At 55.3% G+C, this 20,473-nt stretch overlaps 1 protein-coding gene across 1 annotated transcript in view; it reads right to left on the reverse strand.

Annotated features, from left to right (window-relative positions):
• The window catches only part of LOC119036656 (contactin-6), a 120,169-nt gene that overhangs the window by 75,722 nt on the left and 23,974 nt on the right, over positions 1–20,473 (reverse strand). Inside the window, exon 8 of the mRNA XM_053669291.1 lies at positions 6,813–6,908. Coding sequence (XP_053525266.1) covers positions 6,813–6,908 — 96 coding nt within the window. The remainder of the gene's footprint in view (positions 1–6,812; positions 6,909–20,473) is intronic.

Below are 20,473 nucleotides of genomic sequence, written 5' to 3' on the forward strand. Positions count from 1 at the left end.
TGGCTCTGGAACCTCCGCGTCCTGGGGTGAGAGCGGGTGGTGAAGGGCAGGCACCCCTCGGGGAGACCAGTCCCTCAAAGGTACCAGATGGGCTCCCACACCGTTTCCAGCCGCAGGTGGTGGTCTGCCAGAAAGTGTGTGGCAACCTCCTTGGACGTGCTTCCCTCTGCGGCAAGGCCACGAGTTCAGGGCAGGGCCCCCACCGGGGTGCGTCCCCGACGTGTGGGGGGGGTGCAGGCCGTCACACTGGAGCACCGTGTAGAGAGAACACACTCTCCCTGGGGGAGGAGGTGGGGCCGGCAGTGGGGAGGGCCCAGCTGGGGGCTGGAGGACCAGCTCCCAGACTTCATCGGTCCGCGAGGCGGGGCGGTTCCCACGCCGTGCGCTGGTTTTCGGGAAGTGAGTCTCCCTCCCTGGCAGGGGCACCCGCTCCCCGGGAGACGCAGCAGCCCGGCCGCTCTGCTGGTCTGCATGGCGCGGCCGTCACTCAGACCGCGTCAGACCAGCCCAGGTGCGGAGTAGACGCTGTGCTGCTCAGACAGGGTCACCTTGAACTCCAGACACGTAGAGACTCGGCAGCAGGCTGCCCACCCCCAGGCGCCAACGTCCCAGCTCAGTTCCCCAAGCCCGACCCTCCTCCCTGGACCCGGAAACCCAGCTGCCTGCCCAGAAGCATCACTCATAGCTGACAGACACCCGAGGACGAACACGTCTCAAAACAGAGTTCCGATTTCCTCCAAACCCGCTGCCCCTGGCCCGGGATCATCACGGCGAGTGGCACCCCCTCTTCCAGCTTCTCATCCTGTAACCTCGGCGTGGCCCCCCACTCTCTCTCACCGCGCGCCTCCACCTCTCAGGAGGTGGGGTCAGCCCCACCTGCTAAAACACACGCTGAAGATGCCTCCCCCCAGGTACCGCCCGTTCAAGCCAGTGTTCCCGCTCTCACCTGAATCACCTGCCCATTGACTTTTAACAGCCGGTTTATAGTCTTGCTGCTGAATGGCCTGTTCTCAGAACGCATTTCACAGCCAATGGTCAGAGAAAGCACATCTCAGCCCTGCTCGGTCCCGCCCCTTCCACTCTGCGTCCTGCGAAAGCCAGGGGCTCCAATGTGCCTCGGCAGTAGCGGCTGCAGCCCCACCGTCCTCCCCTCTGCTATTTCCTTCACCCACGATCGCCTCTCTGCCATTCTTCCCAGGTTCCAGACCCGGTCCCGCCCCAGGGCCTTTGCCCTGATGTCTCTGCTGCCTTTCCTCGCAGCCTCCTGTCTCAGTCTGCTGGTTCCCTTTTCAGTCTCAGTGACGCCCTCTTTGACCTCTCGGTAGACAGTAGACAACAGCAGCACCAGCCCCTCGTCTCCCGGCTTATCTTTCCTTCTGCCGTCCTTACGTTGTCAAGAGACCTGTATGTGTTCCTTGTGAGATTCTGACGTTCATTCCACTCTGTGCCTGCAGCTCAGTGACGTGAGCGTCGCTCCGTCAGGGCACAGAGGGCGTTTGCCCAGGGAGCCTGCGGCGAGCTCCGGAGGGACTCTTCCGCCAGCCGGCTACGGCCACACCTGCGGTGACGCCTGGGTCTGTCCGCCTTCCACACACTCGGGCGCCCAGGGTCACGGCGTCACTGTGACGGCACTACTGGCCCCTTTTCCAGAAACAGCCAAGGAAAAAAACAAACTCATTGGGAGGACGGGGACACGGAAATGTAGCACTTTCTCTCCGTGTAAACCGCCTCTTTATCCGTTTGGAGCCGTTCCCGGGCGCGCCCGGCTCCCGGGGCACCTCCGGGCCTGCTGCCCACCTGACTGCGGCGTCTCGGGAGGGGTTAGAACGCGTGCTCTGAGTCACGCGTTGACGCTGCAGTTTTTAGGCGCCCGGGACGGAGAGCCTTCTGTCCGGGTAATGACGGGGTGGAACGAGGTGACGTCCCCACAGCGACGGCCATCTTCACGGTCTTAGACGAGGGGTAGAATGTCCTCGCTCCTTCATTTTCAGATAAAATAAAAACTCGTCCAGCGACCGCGGCTTCCAGGGCTCTGTGTTCACGGAGAGGTTTAGGGGCGATTCTGCACTGGGTCCTGCCGGAGGCCACTCGGCAGCCGGGGGACAGCCCGGCACCAAGACTCTCCACCACCGGACAGTGCGAGGCCCTGCGGACTCGGTGCCTCCCAGCCCCCAGGAAAAGCAGGGTCACAGGGCCTCTTCCTGTCCCGTGAACCTGTGGGGGTGGGGGGATGGCCGTAGAACCCTCCAGAGACAAAGTGGAGGGAAGAAGAGGTCTTCGCTGAGCCGACTCGGTGCCGAACACCGGAGGCTCACAGGGGGACCTGCAGGTCCCTGGGCCGGGTCCCCAGATGAAGGGCAGCAGGTCCGGTCGACAGCAGAAGGGACTGTCAGAGGGGCCTGGGAGGCGAGGGAGAGTCTGGACAAAGGACAGTGACGTCCGACGGGGACAGAGGGCTGTGACCCCGAGTGCACGGTCGCCCTCCAGGCCTCCCACAGACCGCCCAGGAGAACTCGCATTTCTCTGAAATCGGCCGCCGCTGTGGCCTTCAGGGAGCTGGAGCGGAGACTGAGTCGGGCCCTCTTGGCCACGGCTCAGTCACATTCACGGAGTCGGTCTCAGGGAAGGAACCTGGCCCCAGGAAGTGGCCTCATGCCTTTCCTCCAGCAGATGGAATGGCTCCGATTTCATCTCCAAGTGTCCTCTCGGAGGGCGGTGAGCAGGACCTGCCGGGTGTCGGTCTGGCACTGTCACCCGGAGGCTCCTTTGCTTTTCACCAACGGTGCCTGTCCCCCGGGAACCACCTTTGTCTGTGCCCCGCCCCCTAGAAGGCAACGCCCTGCACTGGCCGTCGGCCCCCCTGCAGGACCACAGGGGCCCCCTGCAGGACCACAGGGGCCTTCTGCAGGAAGACCAGTCTCTGCGAAGGTGAGAAGTCCAGGCCACACAGCGCCTCTCCATCCAACTTACGCAGACGCCCCCAGGCCGCTGGGTGGTGACCGATGGCTCTCAGGGGACTCTGTCTTCACACTCCGGTTCTTTGAGTCGGTTCTGGAGCCCTCTCTGCAGGGAGACCGAGGGGACTCAGCCTGGCTGATCATTTCTCTTATTCCCCTATTTTGTTGTTCCATGTTTTAATGAAACACTGAACTGTGTTTGGGCGCTGTCTCATGAAGACGTTTCTGCAGGTCCCTTTGTGAACGCACTGGAGGAGAAGCACAAAGAGTCCGATGTTCCCACCATCTCCGTGTAACGGGGTCTCTCCCTGTCACTGAACTGCTCGGGAGGCGCACGGCAGCGGACAGGCCAGATGGCCGGACACGGTGCAGACACCTCAGCCTCCCTGGTCCCCACCAGCACGGAGCCCGCGGCGCCTTTATTTACTCGAAGTTGCACTGCTGTTCGCGGTGAACCTCTGCTTTGCAAACCGCCATGTAAACTTACTCCCATGTCACTGTTGCTCCTGCCCGCCTTGCTGACCCCTGGGGGTGCACACGGAGACTGTGGGAGCTGGGGGAGGAAGCACAGCTGTGGAAGGCTGGGGTTGACGGACTTCCAAAACGCGCCCCCTTGACCCCTGCCCCCACTGACTTGTGAGTGGGGGCGGATACCATGTCCGCGACCGGGGGTTCAGTGGGGTTCCATTCAGCGGCACAGTTGACTTGAGGGAAGTGACCTGATCCCATGAGTGACCCCATCCTTGCAGGAGACCTGTCACCAGAGGGAGGGGACAGGGAGGTGACTCTGTTGCTGTCTCTGAGGATGAACAGGGACATGTGGCAGAAATGTGGGCAGCATTTGAAAGATGGTGCCAATGGCCCTTGACCTCTGGCCAGCACAATGGTGGGGACCGTTGTCCTGCAAGTGCAAGGGACAGAATTCAGCCAACAGTCGGTGAGCTCAGCAGAGGCCTCTCCCTCAGACTTTCAGGAAAAGAGTGTCCTGCTGTCACCACCTGGTTTGTTCTCCTGAAACCCTGAGCGCAGAGGTGGGCACACTGGACCACGGGCTGCAGACCACAGGACCACATTCTGACAGCCAGGCGCTGCTTGGAGTCTTTGGTAGTTTGTCAGTAGCAATGGGAAGCTCCATCTATCTGTCTACCTCCCTCCCTAGCTATCCATCCATCCATCCTAAACCTACCACGGAAGACAAATCACAGAGATGGAAGAGATCTCTGTGTCTCTGGGGTCGGCCCACCTTAACCCAGGTGTCCCATTTGAAGACCACCCAGCCAACACGTTTGTCGTCTTTCTCAAAGTCCTTCTGGGCACAACTCGCCCTCACAGGAAGGCAGGACAGGGAAAGGAACAAGGAGCTATTTTAAAGGAGCCGCATAAGACACTCTCCAGCTCTTGGCCAATCAGAGGCGTGAGAGAGGACCCCGGAGGTTCACGGGGGACAGGCAGTGAGTCCTCCACCCACGGGTGTTTCTTGGTGTCCAGAAGCCCTGCCTTGGAATCTCGCCTTCATTTGCTCACTGAAAAACCACTCACTCAGTTTGTCTCAATCTCGGCTTCCTCATTTAAAAATGATTATCCTTAATTATTGGACTAGTGGGAATGAGGGAGTAAATGGAATGCCTGCCTCCATATTGCTGGTTCATGGTAACGTGGTAGGTGTTATTACTAATACTTTCTCTCTCTACCTCATTGATGTCTGTCTGTATAGAAGGGCACCTGTGTCAAAGGGCATCTGTCTGTGTCAAAGGGCATCTGTCAGTGCCCCCCCCATTTTGATCCGGGAGAGCCATAGAGAACGGAAGGACGCACCCCCAAATCCCAGCCTTTCAGAGACCAGAGAGCCCCCACGTGTCCTGGGTGTGGAACTTCCTGTCATGTCTGGGTGGAGTCAATGCTCACAGGTACATTTGGAACCTGGCCAGGACTTCGCGTACCAAGCAGGAGAATTTGGCATCGGGCCAGCTCGTCATAACTTGCACGGAGCAGGCACTAGCGCTTCAGTTATAAAGTCTTCATTTGAGGCCGTTTGTGCGTACCTGGGACTCGATCTCCCGACCCGAGGGCCCCACTGTGATAAGGGACTTGCTGGCTTTGAAAGGTCACCATACTCTTTAACGCTGGTTGGTGACGAGGTGGGTTGGGAAAGTGTGTCCTACCTGGCTACCTTTTTAAAGTATGACAGTCATTTGCAAATGTTTACATTTCCTGTCTCTCTATTTAGAGAACATCCTGTCACCTTAGGTTATGACACTGGAAGTAAGTCTCATATGGTGGAAAAATGAGAGCTGTCGGTTTTTTGCTGTGCTCTGGAATAATATTATTTTGCCCCAGATGGTGCTAAAAACATCGCAGGTGTCCTGTGATATCTTGGGCGGGCAGAATGCCATACTGCTCTGTAATAATATTGAATTAAAACATGGTTAGGTTCTAACTAATTTCCTTTCCTTTTCGTATCTATCTTTCACAATGCTTGGGTAAAAATGTAAAGGATGGAAAAATCTTTTCAAGTTTTTAAGGAGTCTTAAATATGATTTGGTTTAATATTACGGGGAAAAAAAAATCGGCTTCCACAGAGGCCGTGAGGGCCAGGACCTGCTGCGGTCTGGGAACCGGAGGGCCTGGCGGGTGGGGGCACAGCCCCTCCCCCTCCCTCGCACAGGTCCTGAGTCCCCCCCCCCCCACTTAGCATTCTCCCTGCACAACCAGAGTCCCCATCATCCCTCCCTCGTGCAGTCGTGAGGACTTGAAAAAGCTGATGCCCAGAAAGTACTCAGATCCGCGCCGCGTGCATCCTGGCTGTTAGCGTAGCACTGAGAGGCACGCGGTGGGCGTGACGTGGGGTTGTCCCCGAGGAGATGACTCTGCCATGTCCTTGCACTGCGTCCTCCAGGCTCACTGCTGCACGACACGCTACCAAATTTACCAAATCTTGAGGGATTCGACAAACTACAACTCCAAGGGACAAAGAATCAGTAGGTGCTTTAGGTCACTGGAAATACTTCCAAAGTAGAGACTGGCCTTTGCGGCTCGATTTTTCCATTGCTGGAAGCGGTTCTGATTTGGTGCCATCTGGCCTTTGCTTCCCACCGATGGGGTGACTCTCTGCTCCCCACGGTCAGGGTGGCGTGGCTGAAAGGAGGGGCGGAACCGGCCGCTCCGCGGAGCCCGGTCGGGGAAACCGGACAACCTCAGCTGCCGGTTCCTGAACGAAGTACCGCCCGCTACGCTGATGGGTCTGCGTCCGGCACTTCGGGTACCGTTTTGGATGTCCCTGCCACGTGGGTGTAGTGGGCGTGTCTCTCCCACCGGGGAGGAAACCGAGTCTGAAGAGGCTGAATGAGTCGTCCCCGGGCTGTGGGGTGGCAGGCACCAGATCACAGATGGACGCCCCGCGCTCACGCTGCAGGTCCTACTGCCTCTTCTCAAGGACAGGCGTGTTGAGTGGCTGCTTAAGTCGTTTTTTATATATTTTAAAAATATGTTATTTATTTATTTTTAGGGAGAGAGGGAAGGAGGGAGAGGGGAAGAGAAACATCAGTGTGTGAGTGCGTGGTTGTCTCTCACACGGACCCCACTGGGAACCTGGCCCACAACCCAGGCCTGTGCCCTCACCGGGAAGCGAACCGCGGTTGTTTGGTTTGCAGGCCACACTCAATCCACTGAGCCACAGCAGCCAGGGCTGCTTAAATCACTTTTTAAAAGAAAAGATTTGGGTTAGAACTGTTCGGGTGCTGCAGGATGAACTTGAAAGGATCTCAAGGTCCCTTCGATTTGATGAAGGGCTGCCATTGGTCCCTTCAAAGGCCGGACGGGACCGCGTCACCGTGCGACCCCGCCCGCCCGCCGTACCTCCGGAGTGCGGCGGAGGGCCACAGAGCAGCACCACACCTTGGCCCTCGCGGACAGACACTGCGCTCCTAGCTCTGGTCTCGAAGTCTTCGATATCTTGGAAAACAAAGAAGAGCAGGTCCAGGATCAGTTATTTTGCGAAAAATTAAAAAAAACATTTTAAAGAGAAATCTTACACTATTTTTATTAACAGTAACCAGCACCCACACCCGACTGACCAGAAGGTGCGGTGGATGGTAAGGAAAGCGTCATTAGCTTCACTCACCGCCTGAGCACTTTCGTTCTCCCCGCAGCCCGCAGCCAACAGGACACCTTTCAAACCCCCGGTGCATACACCCCCCACCCAGGAAGGAGTGATTTGGAAGAGGCCCAGGGCTCGCTGGCGGTTGTCTGAGCCTGCCCGGTGGGCGTGGGCATCGCCCAGTGTGGGTGGGGCTGTGGGAGGGAGGGAAGGAGGGAGTTCTGTGTCTGAACCCGTGAGAAGGAAAGTGTGCCTCCCGGGCTGTCTCGGTCGACTCCTCCCCAGAACAGCTCTGTGGGCTCCGTGGAGCGAGGTCACCTCCTAGGACATCAAAGGCCCACAGGAGTTTGGTGTCGGAAGAGAGCTGGCCAGCGATCCTGTCCACCCATCTGTCTGAGGTGTCCCTCTGTCCACCTTCCTGGGAAAGTGTCCTCCAGGAACGGCCAAAGTGCTGGACTTCTCTGAACTTTAAATTCTCCACCTAGAAAACCCCTTTTTTCTTTCATTCGGTCATTGAACACATTTGTAGCGAACCCGTGGGGAGGGTATTACGGGTTGACCACGTATTAGGGTAAAGCAGGCACACACCTGCCCTCCTTGTGTTTACACCCTAACAGGGAAAGAGGAAGAGCAGCTAACACACACACACACGTGCAATTCACACACGGGTACGTGTGAGGCGAGGGTGCTCCTTGCCCCCCAGGCCGCTTCCTCCGTCCCCCATGGAAACAGATTCCTGGGCCAGATGTGCCTTTCCGACCAGAGGGTCCATTTCCCGGACATCTCTGCAGCTACCTGTGGCCAGCGTGAGCAATGCCGGCCAGTCAGGTGTGGAAGGAAGTCGCCACCCACCCTGTGAGCACCAAGACAGCAGAGATCCCAAGAGATCTCGCTGACGGTCAAGCGCCCCTCAGCTTGGGGCCCGCGGTGGTGGCCGGGGCCGAGCCCCGGCTCCCGTCCCTGGATTAGGGACCAGCAGTCAGGACATCCTGAGTGTCCCTGGCGTGGGGTGCTGCCAGTGACATTAGGGAGGACGGATTGTATTAAGTCAAAGGGCTGCCTTGGGACTTCTTGGAGAGTGAGTTATACTGTTAAAAACAAAAAAGCTAAATAGTGCTCTGATGCTGCCTCATTCTGGAAAAAACTTAAGTAAAACCTAAATATGAGCACATTTTTAAATTTGTGTAGAGAGAGTTATCGGATGAGGATTTTTCACCTTGACAGTGTCCGTGGGATGAGTGGGGGCCGTGAAAGTGAAAATTGTTCATTCTTTACTCACACCTCTCTTTTTTAGAAGACTCTAAAGATGGTCGCTTCTGTGCTTTTTTAGGTTTGCTTGTTTGTAATCACTTTACTGCGATGTACTACGAAGACACCACTGGTGTGGTTCAGAGGAGTCCTGTTCTGGATCTCCTCGGTGTGTGCCGTCTGCGAGCCATCTGGGTGCCCGGCCACCTGGGCCGTGGCGTCCATGAGCCCTGGACTCAGAGGACAGGCCGGGCCCAGACTGAAAAGGACAGCGTTTATTAGCGCGTAGGTAGCACCGGAAGCCATGGGAATGGATGTGGCCCCGTGGGGTGGCTCGTACACTTCTGGCACAAGCAATTCAGTGGAAGTGATCGGGGTCAAACACTGACGAAGTCCAGCATTTACAAATAGAGAGGGGAGGACTATGGGGACAGGAAGGAAGGAAAGGAGGGACGGAGGGAGGGAGAGAAAGAAAGGAAGGCTGTAGAAAGCTGCCTCTAAGAAATGGAGTAAGATGTGGGCAGAAAAGCGTTGCCTCAGGCTACTTGAAGGTCCCACGCGACCTTGCCATGGGTTTCCAAGGACTCGAGGAAGGGATCTGAGAAGAGAGTTGCAGGGGACCCAGGTAGGGGTGTGGCTGTGAATGGAGGTGAGATTCGGAGAGAGCAAGGGGTTGGGGCTGACCGGGACACCGGCGACCACTCGGCAAAAGAGACGGCGATTCCAGGCACAGAGGAGGGTGAAGTCCCTGCAGACCCAGAAGCGGGGCCGGCGCCCCCGTGGCAGGGCTGCCTCTGGAAGGAAGGAGAAATGGGGACAGAAGATGGCTGTGCAGGTGCAGGGCCAGCTGCTGGTCGGATGACAGCGTGTTTGGCGGGGGTGTCAAATTTCTCAACAGAACCGAGGGGAGAGTCGGTGAATCCGTTGAGGGGGTGGGAGACACGCACACCTGCTTAGCAGAGCAGTTGCGGGGACTGAATGATCCGGTGTCTCCAGAATCAGCACGTGACAGAGGAAGGACTGCATGCGTGGTCAGGACCCGCACTGTGACAAAGCAGGTGACCGGGCACAGCATCGCCTTCTCTCTCGCCGATGCCGACTTCACACACGCAAACCCGCAAGTGCACGTTGGCTAGCACACTTCCATTCCAATAACACGCCTTCCCAGTTCATGATTCCGTGGGAAGGATCCACTCTGTCAGCCCCTTTGAATTTTCTTTCCCAAGTTAGTACTCTCTCTGTGCTTTCTCTCTCTTTCTCCTCGTTACGAGGGGGGAGCCCAGTGAACCTGACGCCCCAGTTTCGACCCAGGCATCTCGGACTCTGACATGCACTCGACCTTCTGCGCTCAAACCCTGCAGCCCATTGGCCAAGTTTGCCCGCCCGCCCTCCCCTCCCCACTGCTCGCCACCGACTCCCGTCCCTGTTTTCTTGACTTAGGGCCTGGCCTGCCTGGGATGTTCCTCACACAGGATTTTTAATCAAACACGCTCGTTTCCTCCTCGGCCACAGAACAGCTGAAGGAGCCACCGATGGGAGCCGCTGCCCAGGCTGGGGAGTCCTTGATGCTGCCGGTGCGCCGCCCTTGAAACTGCTCCTCAGTGAGAATCGGGCAAACAGACTGTGTTTAAAATAAAGAACCAGTGCATTGAACTCATTTCTGTTTCCAGGAGTGATAACAGGAGCATTTTAAAGTTTTCTTTTTTATCGTTATTATTGAAGGGCCCCATTAAATCGACATTCCTTTTTAATGGTCACAAAGCCGAAAACTGTCGTGAAGGAGGAACGTGCCACTGAGTGCTTCTGAGAAAGTAACCAGCTCTGGGTGGGGCCCCTGGACCTCGTCCTGCCAGCTCCGCGCTCCAGCAGAGCCGCCAGCTCACCATTCCCCGGGGGCACCGTGCCTCTGAAGACGCCACCCACAGGCCCAGGCACTGTGCTCACCACCCCGCCCACGGAAATCTCTCCGTGCCTTTGGTGACGGCAGCCAGGTTTGTGTCAGCCGACAGAAAAGCAGACCAGCCTCTCCCAGAAGTCACACGAGTCCTGTGAGCTGTCAAAACAGTCATTCGAAATGGTTCTCGTTCACAGGTTTCTAATGAATAATTCCAATGTCAGAGGTGTTCAGCAGCACACAGAACATCGACGAGGCTCAACGTCGCCTTACTTCAAGGAGGCCCGGTCTCCAGAGAATCTGCTTTGAACGAGGTCCATTTTAAGCGCCCAACCTGGTTTTCAAGTTTCTCCTGCTGGAATCACGACAGGATTCAGATCATTCTGGGGCCAGGGTCGCCGCGTTGGGGGCCACGAGAGCAGTGAATCGGCCTTTGCTCCTTAAACCTTAAAGGACCCCACAGTTGGTTCTAGAAGTAGAGAAGCCACCGAGAAGCACCGCTTTCTATTCCTGTCCTACCCACCCTCGCTCAGGAGAACACAGCCCAGCGGTGGGAGATCACGCCCCAAGATGGCCTCCCGTCCTGTAATGTTTGGGAAAATTCCCATAAAGCACAAAGGTGACCTGCCCGTGCTGTCCTTGTGCTCAGGAGCAAGCCTGCTGCGCCAGCTGCTGCCAAAGCCCGACTGCCGGGGCCGCTCTCATGAATCCATTTGGATGGTCCGGGCTTACGGAGTCCGGCGGTTTTATTGCCGGTGTTGGAGGAAGCGTCTGGCAGACGCAGCAGCAGCAGCGTGGTCACCAGCCAGGCTCTGCTCCAAAGAGCAGCAGGAAGGGCCTCACAACGGCCCATAAAACGCGCGTTAAAGAGTCCCGGGGCCATATGCTCGCTCCCAGAGCAGCCAAGGAGCACGGGTGGGACAGGGTCACCGAGAGGTACTGAACATTGAGTCCAGCAACGCTGCGGATGACAATGTCCAACTGTGGGGAGAAGACACTTTCGCAGGGGCCACACGTAGGAATGAATCTGAGCATCAGCAGAGCGAGGAAACCCAGCATCTGCTGCCAAAGCCCGAGGACCACAATCGGAAGAGGCTGGGGCAGTGCCCGCCTGACGCCGAAGGGGGCCCAGGCCTGCCCACCCCCGTGAGCCGGAGGGCAGTGCTGGGGCCCAGGTCTGAGCCAGCAGGGCGGCGGGGGCGAGGCTGAGAGAAGGAAAACACTCAGCAGGGCGGGGCCTGTGCTTCCAGGGGGACCCAGGGCGGGCTGGTGGCTGGAAACCTGCACCACAGGGTTGACTGGGCCTTTCTCTGCTCGCCGGGTATGAATTATTTTATTTCAACGTTTCAAACTTCTTCTTCCTTCCTTCCTTCCTTTCTTCCTTCCTTCCTTCCTTCCTTCCTTCCTTCCTTCCTTCCTTCCTTCCTTCCTTCCTTCCTTCCTTCCTATACCAGGAACGACTACCCATGCCAGACACTCAGGGAAGTGTCTCTTTGACTGCCAAGGATGGCCAAGGAATGTGGTGTCACCGTCACACCCATTCAGCAAAGGAGGAGGCGGAGGTTCCTAAAGGACCCGAGGCCGTCCGAGGGCCACAGCCTCCCCACAGCGAGGTGGGGCCGAAGAGGAGGGGGTCGCATTCTGGAGCTCCCACCCCAGTCCCTGCTCTCTGCCTTCCAGGTGCCCGCCGGCACCACGTACAATCCGCACACACTGTCGCTCAGCGCTGCGGACAAACGAACCAAAATGCGGAAATTCGCTGCTTGTCCGGAGTGGTGCACAGTCCTGGGCGGGGGTGGGGGGCACTGTGTTTTCAGGTCCAGGAACAGCTCCGTGTGGGACACCCTGGCTCCTCTGAGCCTGGTCGTTCCTACCCAGGTCTGTTTCTTGATTCGCCCCCAGCTTCCTGTCTCTCCCGCGACCTACATGGGAGGCGCACCCCCGCACACTAATGACGTGCATTTGTCACCGCGCTCCGTGCCCCTGCCTGTCAACCCTGCCATCCAGGGAGATTCCACCTGAACGTGGGAACATCTGCATTAGAAATGCAGGCCTCAAAAGACCTCCAGCCCTTCCCCCGTCACTCCTGCCTCCAGACCCCCCCTCTCGCCCACATCCTCCCTATCTGCCCTCTCTTTCCGGAGCGGGGAAACCAAAATGTTCCCACTTTCCTCTGCAAAGAAGTCACCTGCCCTCAGCTCCTACTGCCACTCTCGGGAACTGACGGCTGCACCCTGGCTGCCGCAGCCTGTGAGTGAGGACGCAGAGACTCCAGGCTCCCACCGAGAGCCTGGCCCCGGACACACGGCCCAGCAGCGGCCCTGGCCCGGGGGCAGCGCCCATTTCCCGTCTGTGCGCCTCCAGTGCAGTTTCAGTGTCTGGTGCTTTAAGGACCCGAAACGTCATTTTCAGCTGTAAGATTTTTGTCCCCCTCCTTCCGGCCCCCCACTGGGGACCACCACTTCCCCTTTGGAGTCTTTCTGAAGAAGGCACAGCGTCGGGGCTGAACTGGAGACACCAGGACGGAGGAGCCCGCTCCTTCAGGACACAGGTCCGTGCGGAGCGGCGGCGGGCTGTGTGCATACCCTGCTTAGCGGGGGAGAAATGGCGGAGACGCCAAGCACTCTCTGGTTCTGAATTAGTTTCCCCGAATGCCCGGATACGTAAATAGGTAACTTCAACTCAAAGCATCTCAAAGAACCTCAGGACGCTGGAGGAAGGTTCTTCTGGTTCCAGTCTCTCCCTCAGTTCTCTCGCTGGAGAGGAGACGCCAGCTGGTTCTCGTCCCTGTGTCCTACGTCTTGGGTGGTTGGGAAGGAGCTGAAGTTTTTGGTGTTGCAATCACTTTTCCCGGCGTCCATGAGGCAACACGCAGACAGACCCCCACTCAGACCCAGTGCGTCTCCCATCATCACCCCCGAGATGCGGTGGATTCGATGCCGCTGTCTGTGAGACAGGGCGTCCCCAGCCGAGCTCTGTAATGTGGCGTGACGCAAGCTGACAAAGCCCCGCGCTGCTGTCAAACCCCGTGACTGAGGCCACGACCACTCCCGGGCTCCGGCTTGGAACGCTAATTCCCAAGTGGGAAGTGAGGTGGTATTTTTAGAGTTTCTGGTGTCAAATCCGCTTCCGTTCCAAGTCAACACCTCTGCCTTGTATCGGTGTAGAAGGATTGTTATAAAAATCCACAAGCAAGCGAGCTGTTTCTCGGTGTCCGGGGTGCTGTGAATTCTCCGACAACCCTTTTCTGCCGGGTTTAGAACGCAGAAGTAGAGCAGCGCCGTGGGGAGGGCCGAGCGGCCTTTTCCGGAGCCCAGCGCGCTGGCCTTCAGAGACCGTTTCATTAACAGGACAAGGACACAGACGGGAGATTCTGAATCAGCGCATCACCAAGTGCGTGCGAGACCACACTTGATTTTTGGAGGCCTCATCAGTCTAACGGCTGTAGGAGCAATGACACTCGTGACATAAAAAGAGAACTACAGCCGGATGTGGACTGTCCCCGAGTTCCTGATGTCACAGTTCCTGTCATTAGGCCATTGAGGGGCGGAAGCCCAGGGGGTGGCACCACAGTGACTGCACAAGAAAGCCCCACCCACGAGTTTGTGGACGGTCACTTTCAGTCTAGGGCAGCAGAGGCCTTGGCCTGCAAATTCGAGCTCTTGCTCGGTGGCCCTTGACCGACGAGACTGGCTGGCCTGCTCTGGTGTCACCCGCTCACCTCCAGACGGACGCCTCTGTCAAGCTGGCCAGATGGGGGCCTAGTGCAGCCAAACAGGACCTGAGAGAGGAACAGAAGTCCCCTTCAGCCAAGGGATGGGGACAGGAGGACCTGGCGTCATGGTGAACTGGAGCTGTGAGCCCTTGGGTGGCCGGTGGCACAAGAAGGGCGGTGCAAGGGGAGGTGTTGGGAACGTGGGGTTTTAACAGCGCTAATCCCCGGTGACGAAGGAAACTTCTTCTGTTTAGAAACCTGAGCTGCTGCCACCAACACTCTTTCATTAAAGGTGTTTATGAGGATTGTCCTGGTCTCTCCCACACGTACCGTGCTCCGCCCGGCCGGGCCACCGCGGGAGATTTACCTGTGCACTGCCCCGGTGAGAGGGAAATAAAGTTGCTGGTTTCATTACTTTCTGCTCGGAGAAACCTTATTTCATTGCCAAACTTTGGCACCTTCTCCAGCACCTCGGCTCTCTTCTTCTGCCCACCAAGGATGGTCCACACCAGCCCAGCACCTCCTGGGCGCCGGCAGTGGCCCCCAACAATTCATAGGGATCTCGGCCATGAGCTACACTGGAAGTCCAGGCGCTAAAAGGAACTTTGTCCACGCCACAAATAAAAGAGTGGGGATAACAGTCTCTCCCCCCCCCATTCCTTTCACGATATTAAACTGTATCAATCAGAATCCAACAGCCCTGGGAGCAGAAGGTGCTTTGCTGCTCATGATCCCACATATTGCTTTTCCAGTACGGCTGGCGGGGAGGGACCTGTGACAAGGCCGATGAGGGGAGGGCAGACAGCAGACGGGACGGACGCAAAGCCACACCTGCCAGGGTAAAACGAGGGGACCGAAGGCACTCACGGGCAGCTTCCTCGAAGGCCCCCGTATGGAACCTACTCCCCGGAGACAAAAAGAACCCAAAATGAGGAAGCTCGGGGCAGGGCTGCCATTTGGAAAAGTGTGTCCTCGGTCAACAAGGGGCTTTCTCTGGAGGAAAAACCAGACCTTGTGGTCCAGCTGGGGCTGCCTCAGGCTGGGGGCGGGTGAGGCCAGGCCTGGCTGGGGAGACTGACATTGACCCCTCCCCTGTCCCGGCGCCACCTCCACAGGGAAAGGGGACTTGGGTTTTAACTGGAAACCGGGCTCTGTCCAGGCTCCTGAGTAAACGGAGGTGAGAAAACTTCCCAGGGTGGAGATGGAGAAACTGGGTCTTTACCTGAAGCTCGTTACAAAAACAGATTCAAGGTGAATCGAAGACCACGTGCGATCAGTGATGTTACAAGACTACGGTCAGTTTTATAGTGTTGGACTTGAGAAAATGTTTATGTCTGTGTTCACAAACAAAAACTGTAAAGAAAATGAGAGAGAAACTGAACTACACCCCCCCCCCCCAGTTTCACATGGTAACATTTCTGTATTAGAAAAATACCACATGAAATTTAAAATAAAAGTGAGAATATTTTATACAATTTATTATAGAAATATATTAATAAGAATAAACAATTTCTGGAAACAAATAAGAAAAATCTGAACATCTCAGTGTGAAACTAGGCAAAGACCTTGTTCACAAAATTGTCAGAAGAATTCCCAGTTTCCAACAGCATATGAAGAAGTTCAATTTTATTACTAATCCAGGAAATCCACGTTAAAACAACAAGTCACTCCTCAGAGGCTGACGGGAAACTCGAGTGATGTGTAATAAATCCTGAGAGGGGCCGAGGAGACCACACAGCCTGCTGCTGGGAGGGTAACTCGGTACGACCGCATTTCAAGGGCTGTGAGTCAGACGCCTTCACCTTGAAAAATCTAAAACCCATTTCCCCAGCCACTCAACTTCCTATTATCTGCTCTGGGGACATAATTGGTTAAACGAGTAAAGGGATATGTAATAGGCACTTATTATATCACTGTCCAGTGAGGTCTAACAAAGCCCATTAACGGCCAATTATTTAAAATAATACCGTAAAGTCGTATCATCAGATACTACGTAGCCATTTAGAATCACGAGCACGGCTATCTCTGTTCCTGGATGGCTAGTCATTGGGATTATTTTGGGTTTATTTCTGGGCCCGCCTTTCCTTTGGAAAACGTCACTCTCAGTGGCGTCCTGCCCCCGTGGCGTCGCAGACACCGAGTGGCAGAGCATCCGCAAGCCCGTGCGGCCAGCCCGCAGGCAGCAGGGCCCTCAGATCCAAGGACACGTCGTCTTGGAAATCCGACTCCGAACCCCTTCCTCCAACAAACCCTCCAAGCCATCTTCTCCGAGGGAGGTAATACACGTCCCCTTTCTGTTTGGCGACCTGTGCTCACACCCTCTCTCTCAAAACCTGCATCGCATCAACGGCAAACGCTACTCGGTCCCGTCCAGGATTTCAAGGGCAGCACCTCCGCTCTCCTCCCCATTGCTCCCCTCACCCCGATTCCACCATTTAGTGTCTGAGTGACCGAGCAGACTCCCAGGGCTGGTCACTATTGACACCATTACAGTCTTTCATGGGTTTTCGTACACATCACCCAAAGAAAGTCGATTAAAAACAAGATTATGGCTTTCCGGTCAAGGTGGAGAGGCAGGCTGCTCGCCCTAACCCACCGTCAGGGCCCTTGGGAACGTCGTGAACCTGACGCCGCCCCGGCCGCGTTCTGTGCCCTTTCCCGTGCGATTGCTGACATTACTGTCTGAGCGAGCCCTGAGGACGGCGGGCAGGCAGAAGCAGGGAGCCTTGGGGAAGCCGAGAGGCAGCGGGCAGAGGTTCGGGTCCCAGGCCCCGTTGTTTACATTCGATTGCTTTTGCTTAAAAGGGATGGAATAACTCAAATAAATCCTTGGTGCTCAAGGGAGAAAACCCTCATAACAAGAAGTCCAGTGACTCTTATGAGTGGGATTTCTGGAAGAATTAAATGAGGGTTATATAATCTCCATTCATAAAAATAGAATTGATTTATGCAGAACAACTCATTAATATGCATGACAGCAGATCTCTCCAGCGTAGGGTTCTCATAAAGGGGGGCCGTCACCCTGCAATTGACTCATTGGAGGACCTGGGCTCCTCCTCAGTGGCATTTCCGGACGTCCAGAGCCCAGCCCAGGCTCCGAGGCCCGTGTTTCTGGGCAGCATCACAAACCTGCCACTCAAAAACCTACCGCTCAGGCACTTTGCCTGGTTCTTTACTCCAATGGCATTAATCCTCTGTTTGTCTGTTTTAGAAAGTGCCTATAGTTACATTTGAGCAGATGCACACAGGTAGCAAATAGCCTACTTTGCCCCCAGCTTCCACCTGTGTCCAGCACATAGTAGGTGCTTACTAACTGCATCATTTGACTGTGTGAACGGATAGGAGAGTGGCCGTGTTAGAGAGTGGGAATAAAGGCCAGCACCTCATTTCCGCTGGGAAACGTGACTTCAGTTGTTTCTTCTGAAGCAGGGAGGGATTTGCAAGGAGCCTGGACGCACCCCCAGAGGTGCCCCATTCATCAGACACCAGGAGGCGTAGAGCAAAGAGAAGTGAGGTGCCCTCACAGAGCCTTCCCTAGTGCTACACTTTAACAAGGCCGACAACAGCGGTGTGGCCCAGGAAAACATGGCTGGGGCGAAGAAATTAATAAAGTCGCTGTGGACAACGCCAGTACCGTCTTCTAAAGTCGTAGATACGCACTCCCAAATAGCATGTAGCTCTCGCCACAGACCCACAACAGCGACATGTGTGCACCATGTTGCAAAGATGGAGGAGTGTGCGAGTCTCTGGGCCCCTCTCGCACATCCGCGCCGCCACTCACGGGTTGTAGCATCTCTGCGCAGAACATACTGTGGATGAAGGAACTAAAACCGCCCACGACCATGTGGGCAAATCCCACCAACCAACACTGCTGGCCAAGAAGCCAGACTCCAAGGAACACGAGCCGTGCTGTTCACGTGCAATTCTATACAGAAATATTTAGTTACAAATCATACGAATTATCTCCTGCCCAGAGAGTGGGCAGGAAGGTGCTGTGAGTAGGGACCAGGAGGGACCCCAGGGGAGGGCCCTTCTGGGTGGTGGCAGTATCCCGTCTCTGCCCCTGGCTCGGTGACGTGTCCTTGACCGACGTGACTTGGGCTCTTGCCTGTGGGTTTAGCGCTCGGTCAGGACAGCGCATGCACCACGGTGCCGCCCGAACCCTTGTATTTCTATATGCTTCCAAGCCCTTGATTCTAACTTGCTGTTTAGGGAATAATGACTACCTATTGCTAATGAACCTCAGAAAAGATATCATCTGATTCTTTAGAGCAAACAAGGATTCTGCTGTCTTTCCCAACTCATCTCATGAACATCAACAGCAGCATCTCCAAGGGCTCAGCTCACGCTTCCTCAGAACCATGGGCCCAACAGCGCAGAGCAGTAAACGGGTGGACCAGCTTTGGGTTCCTCCCCGTCTCACAAGTCAGGCCCTCTCGGTTCTGATGGAACCGAGACCTCTCCTTCCAACAGCCTCCTCTCCCACCTCCAATGAGCCTGTGCAGCGTGAACCTGCGATTTTGTTCAAACAGACCACAAAGACGAGACCCTGCTGAATGAAGGGGAGGGGGGTGGGAGGTGGGGACGGCCGGGACTTTGAAGGAGTGTCACTTCTGATGAGACACATAAATAGGTGTCCAACGGTGATGATGAGGGAAAATGAAGATAAAGCACTGGGTAATCTACTTCCCCGTGGATTTCAAAAATAAATGTGATACTGGCTCGCTGTAATTCAGCCGCATGACGGCTCCGAGTCCATTTGTTTGAGACGTGAATTAGTTTTAAGAGCAAAGACAAAGCTTCCTCCTCGGTGTGATACCAGTTGGTGGTTACATTATTACTACATTAGGACGAATTCAAATATTAAGTTCATTGCAACATTATTGAGAGCTATTTCCGAAATGAGAATGAAAAACCTGATACTAATTTTCAACTTTCTTTTACTGAAGGAATTTAAGAAAATATACTCCTTTGCCTACTTTAACTTGTTTTTCTGATGTGCCAAAAAAAAAAAGGTTAAAAGCCATCAAGCATTTTCATTTATAGTTCGGTGCACATGGCTCACTTCACACACCCCGCACGATTATCGGAGACGCGCCATGTTCCCAACGCATCATTAAGTGTTATTTCTAAACTTCTTCTCCTGGGTCTTCATTTCTTTTTCAGATAAAAATTCACTTTGTCACCATATCATCAGAATCATATTTAACTCTTTGTGCATTTCTTATATATTGAAAAAACGTTAAGACATTCTGAAGCGATCAGAGCCCACAGGGCCTTTAAAATTTATTTTTAAATATGAGGATTTTTCCTTTCCTTTCCTTTTCTTTTCTTTCCTTTCCTTTCCTTTTCTTTTCTTTCCTTTTCTTTCCTTTCCTTTCCTTTTCTTTCCTTTCCTTTCCTTTCCTTTCCTTTCCTTTCCTTTTCTTTTCTTCCAGGGAAGACCTGAGCAAGGCACTGAAACAAAAGCACCCATCTCCTCCAAGCATGCAAACAGGTCAGAAATCCTGTCTGATGTGCCCGAGACCCTGGGTTACAACTTTTATCTGGAAGACTTTTGGTTGGTCCGGGACTGTGGTTTTGATTCCCGTGGATTCTGGTTCACTTCCTCCATCAACAATTCAACATGTTTATGATTTAAATTCTGTGTCAGTCGTAGGGTAGGCGACTTCGGCCTTGAACTTCTCTGTCTGCAGCACACGGTTGCTAAGCAGCTTTCAAACACAGAGCAAGGTTGGAAACCACCGTGGGTGTGCACCCTGTGCATTCCTCTGGCAAAAAAAAAATTGTGACGACTGTGAGTGCCCACATGGGTAGAGCTCTGTAAAGTGAGCCATTACGACGTTGTAATCTCGCGCCATCTGAATCCAGCCTTGTGATGCGGGGCGAGAACCCTCCCACCAGCTCTCCCAAGTGGGGGCAGTGCGGCGTGACAGTATTAGCGATGCCGTTAATACCGCGGACAGATGCGTCCAAGGGAGAGGAGGTGGCATTGTCCAGCCACAGCTTGTCAACAGTTCGCAATCCCTGACACCGTGCTGACGTTTCCACTGAAGGGCTCGGTGCTCACGCAGGGCGCCCTCTGGTCCAATGGCGGGCGAGCGGACGAACGGACCCTTGGGAGGCTCCCGACCCACTGCCTTCCCCCCCCCCGCAGAACCAGAACACGCGTGGGTGTCTGTGGTTAAGTAAGGAAAAGCGCAGGGCCCAGAAGTCCTATCCACAAGCAACTTTTATCTCAAATGTTTACCTGTTGGTTGCTAGAGTTCTACGTTACAAGAACCTCAAAAAAAAGAGCCTCAAAATACAGCTCAGTGAAAGCCAGGTTTCTTTCAAGTCACCCATCTCTTTTCTTCTCAAGGATGGCATTTGACCAGCAGGGACAGGCATGGTGTCCCCTGGCACAGGGCCGGGCATTCGCTGAGACCACCCCCCTCCATCCTTCGCCCAGCACCTTCTTGGGCGCTGCAAGGAGCTCTGGGTGGCGGAGACGAGCTGAGGCTGCCTTTGGACTGCGGCCCCCTGGGCCAAGGAGGGGGATTCACACTGACAGCCACGGGTTT

This window comes from Artibeus jamaicensis, unplaced genomic scaffold (assembly GCF_021234435.1).
Source record: "Artibeus jamaicensis isolate MK-2021 breed Jamaican fruit bat unplaced genomic scaffold, CSHL_Jam_final contig_519, whole genome shotgun sequence".
In the NCBI taxonomy this organism is placed as follows: Eukaryota; Metazoa; Chordata; class Mammalia; order Chiroptera; family Phyllostomidae; genus Artibeus; species Artibeus jamaicensis.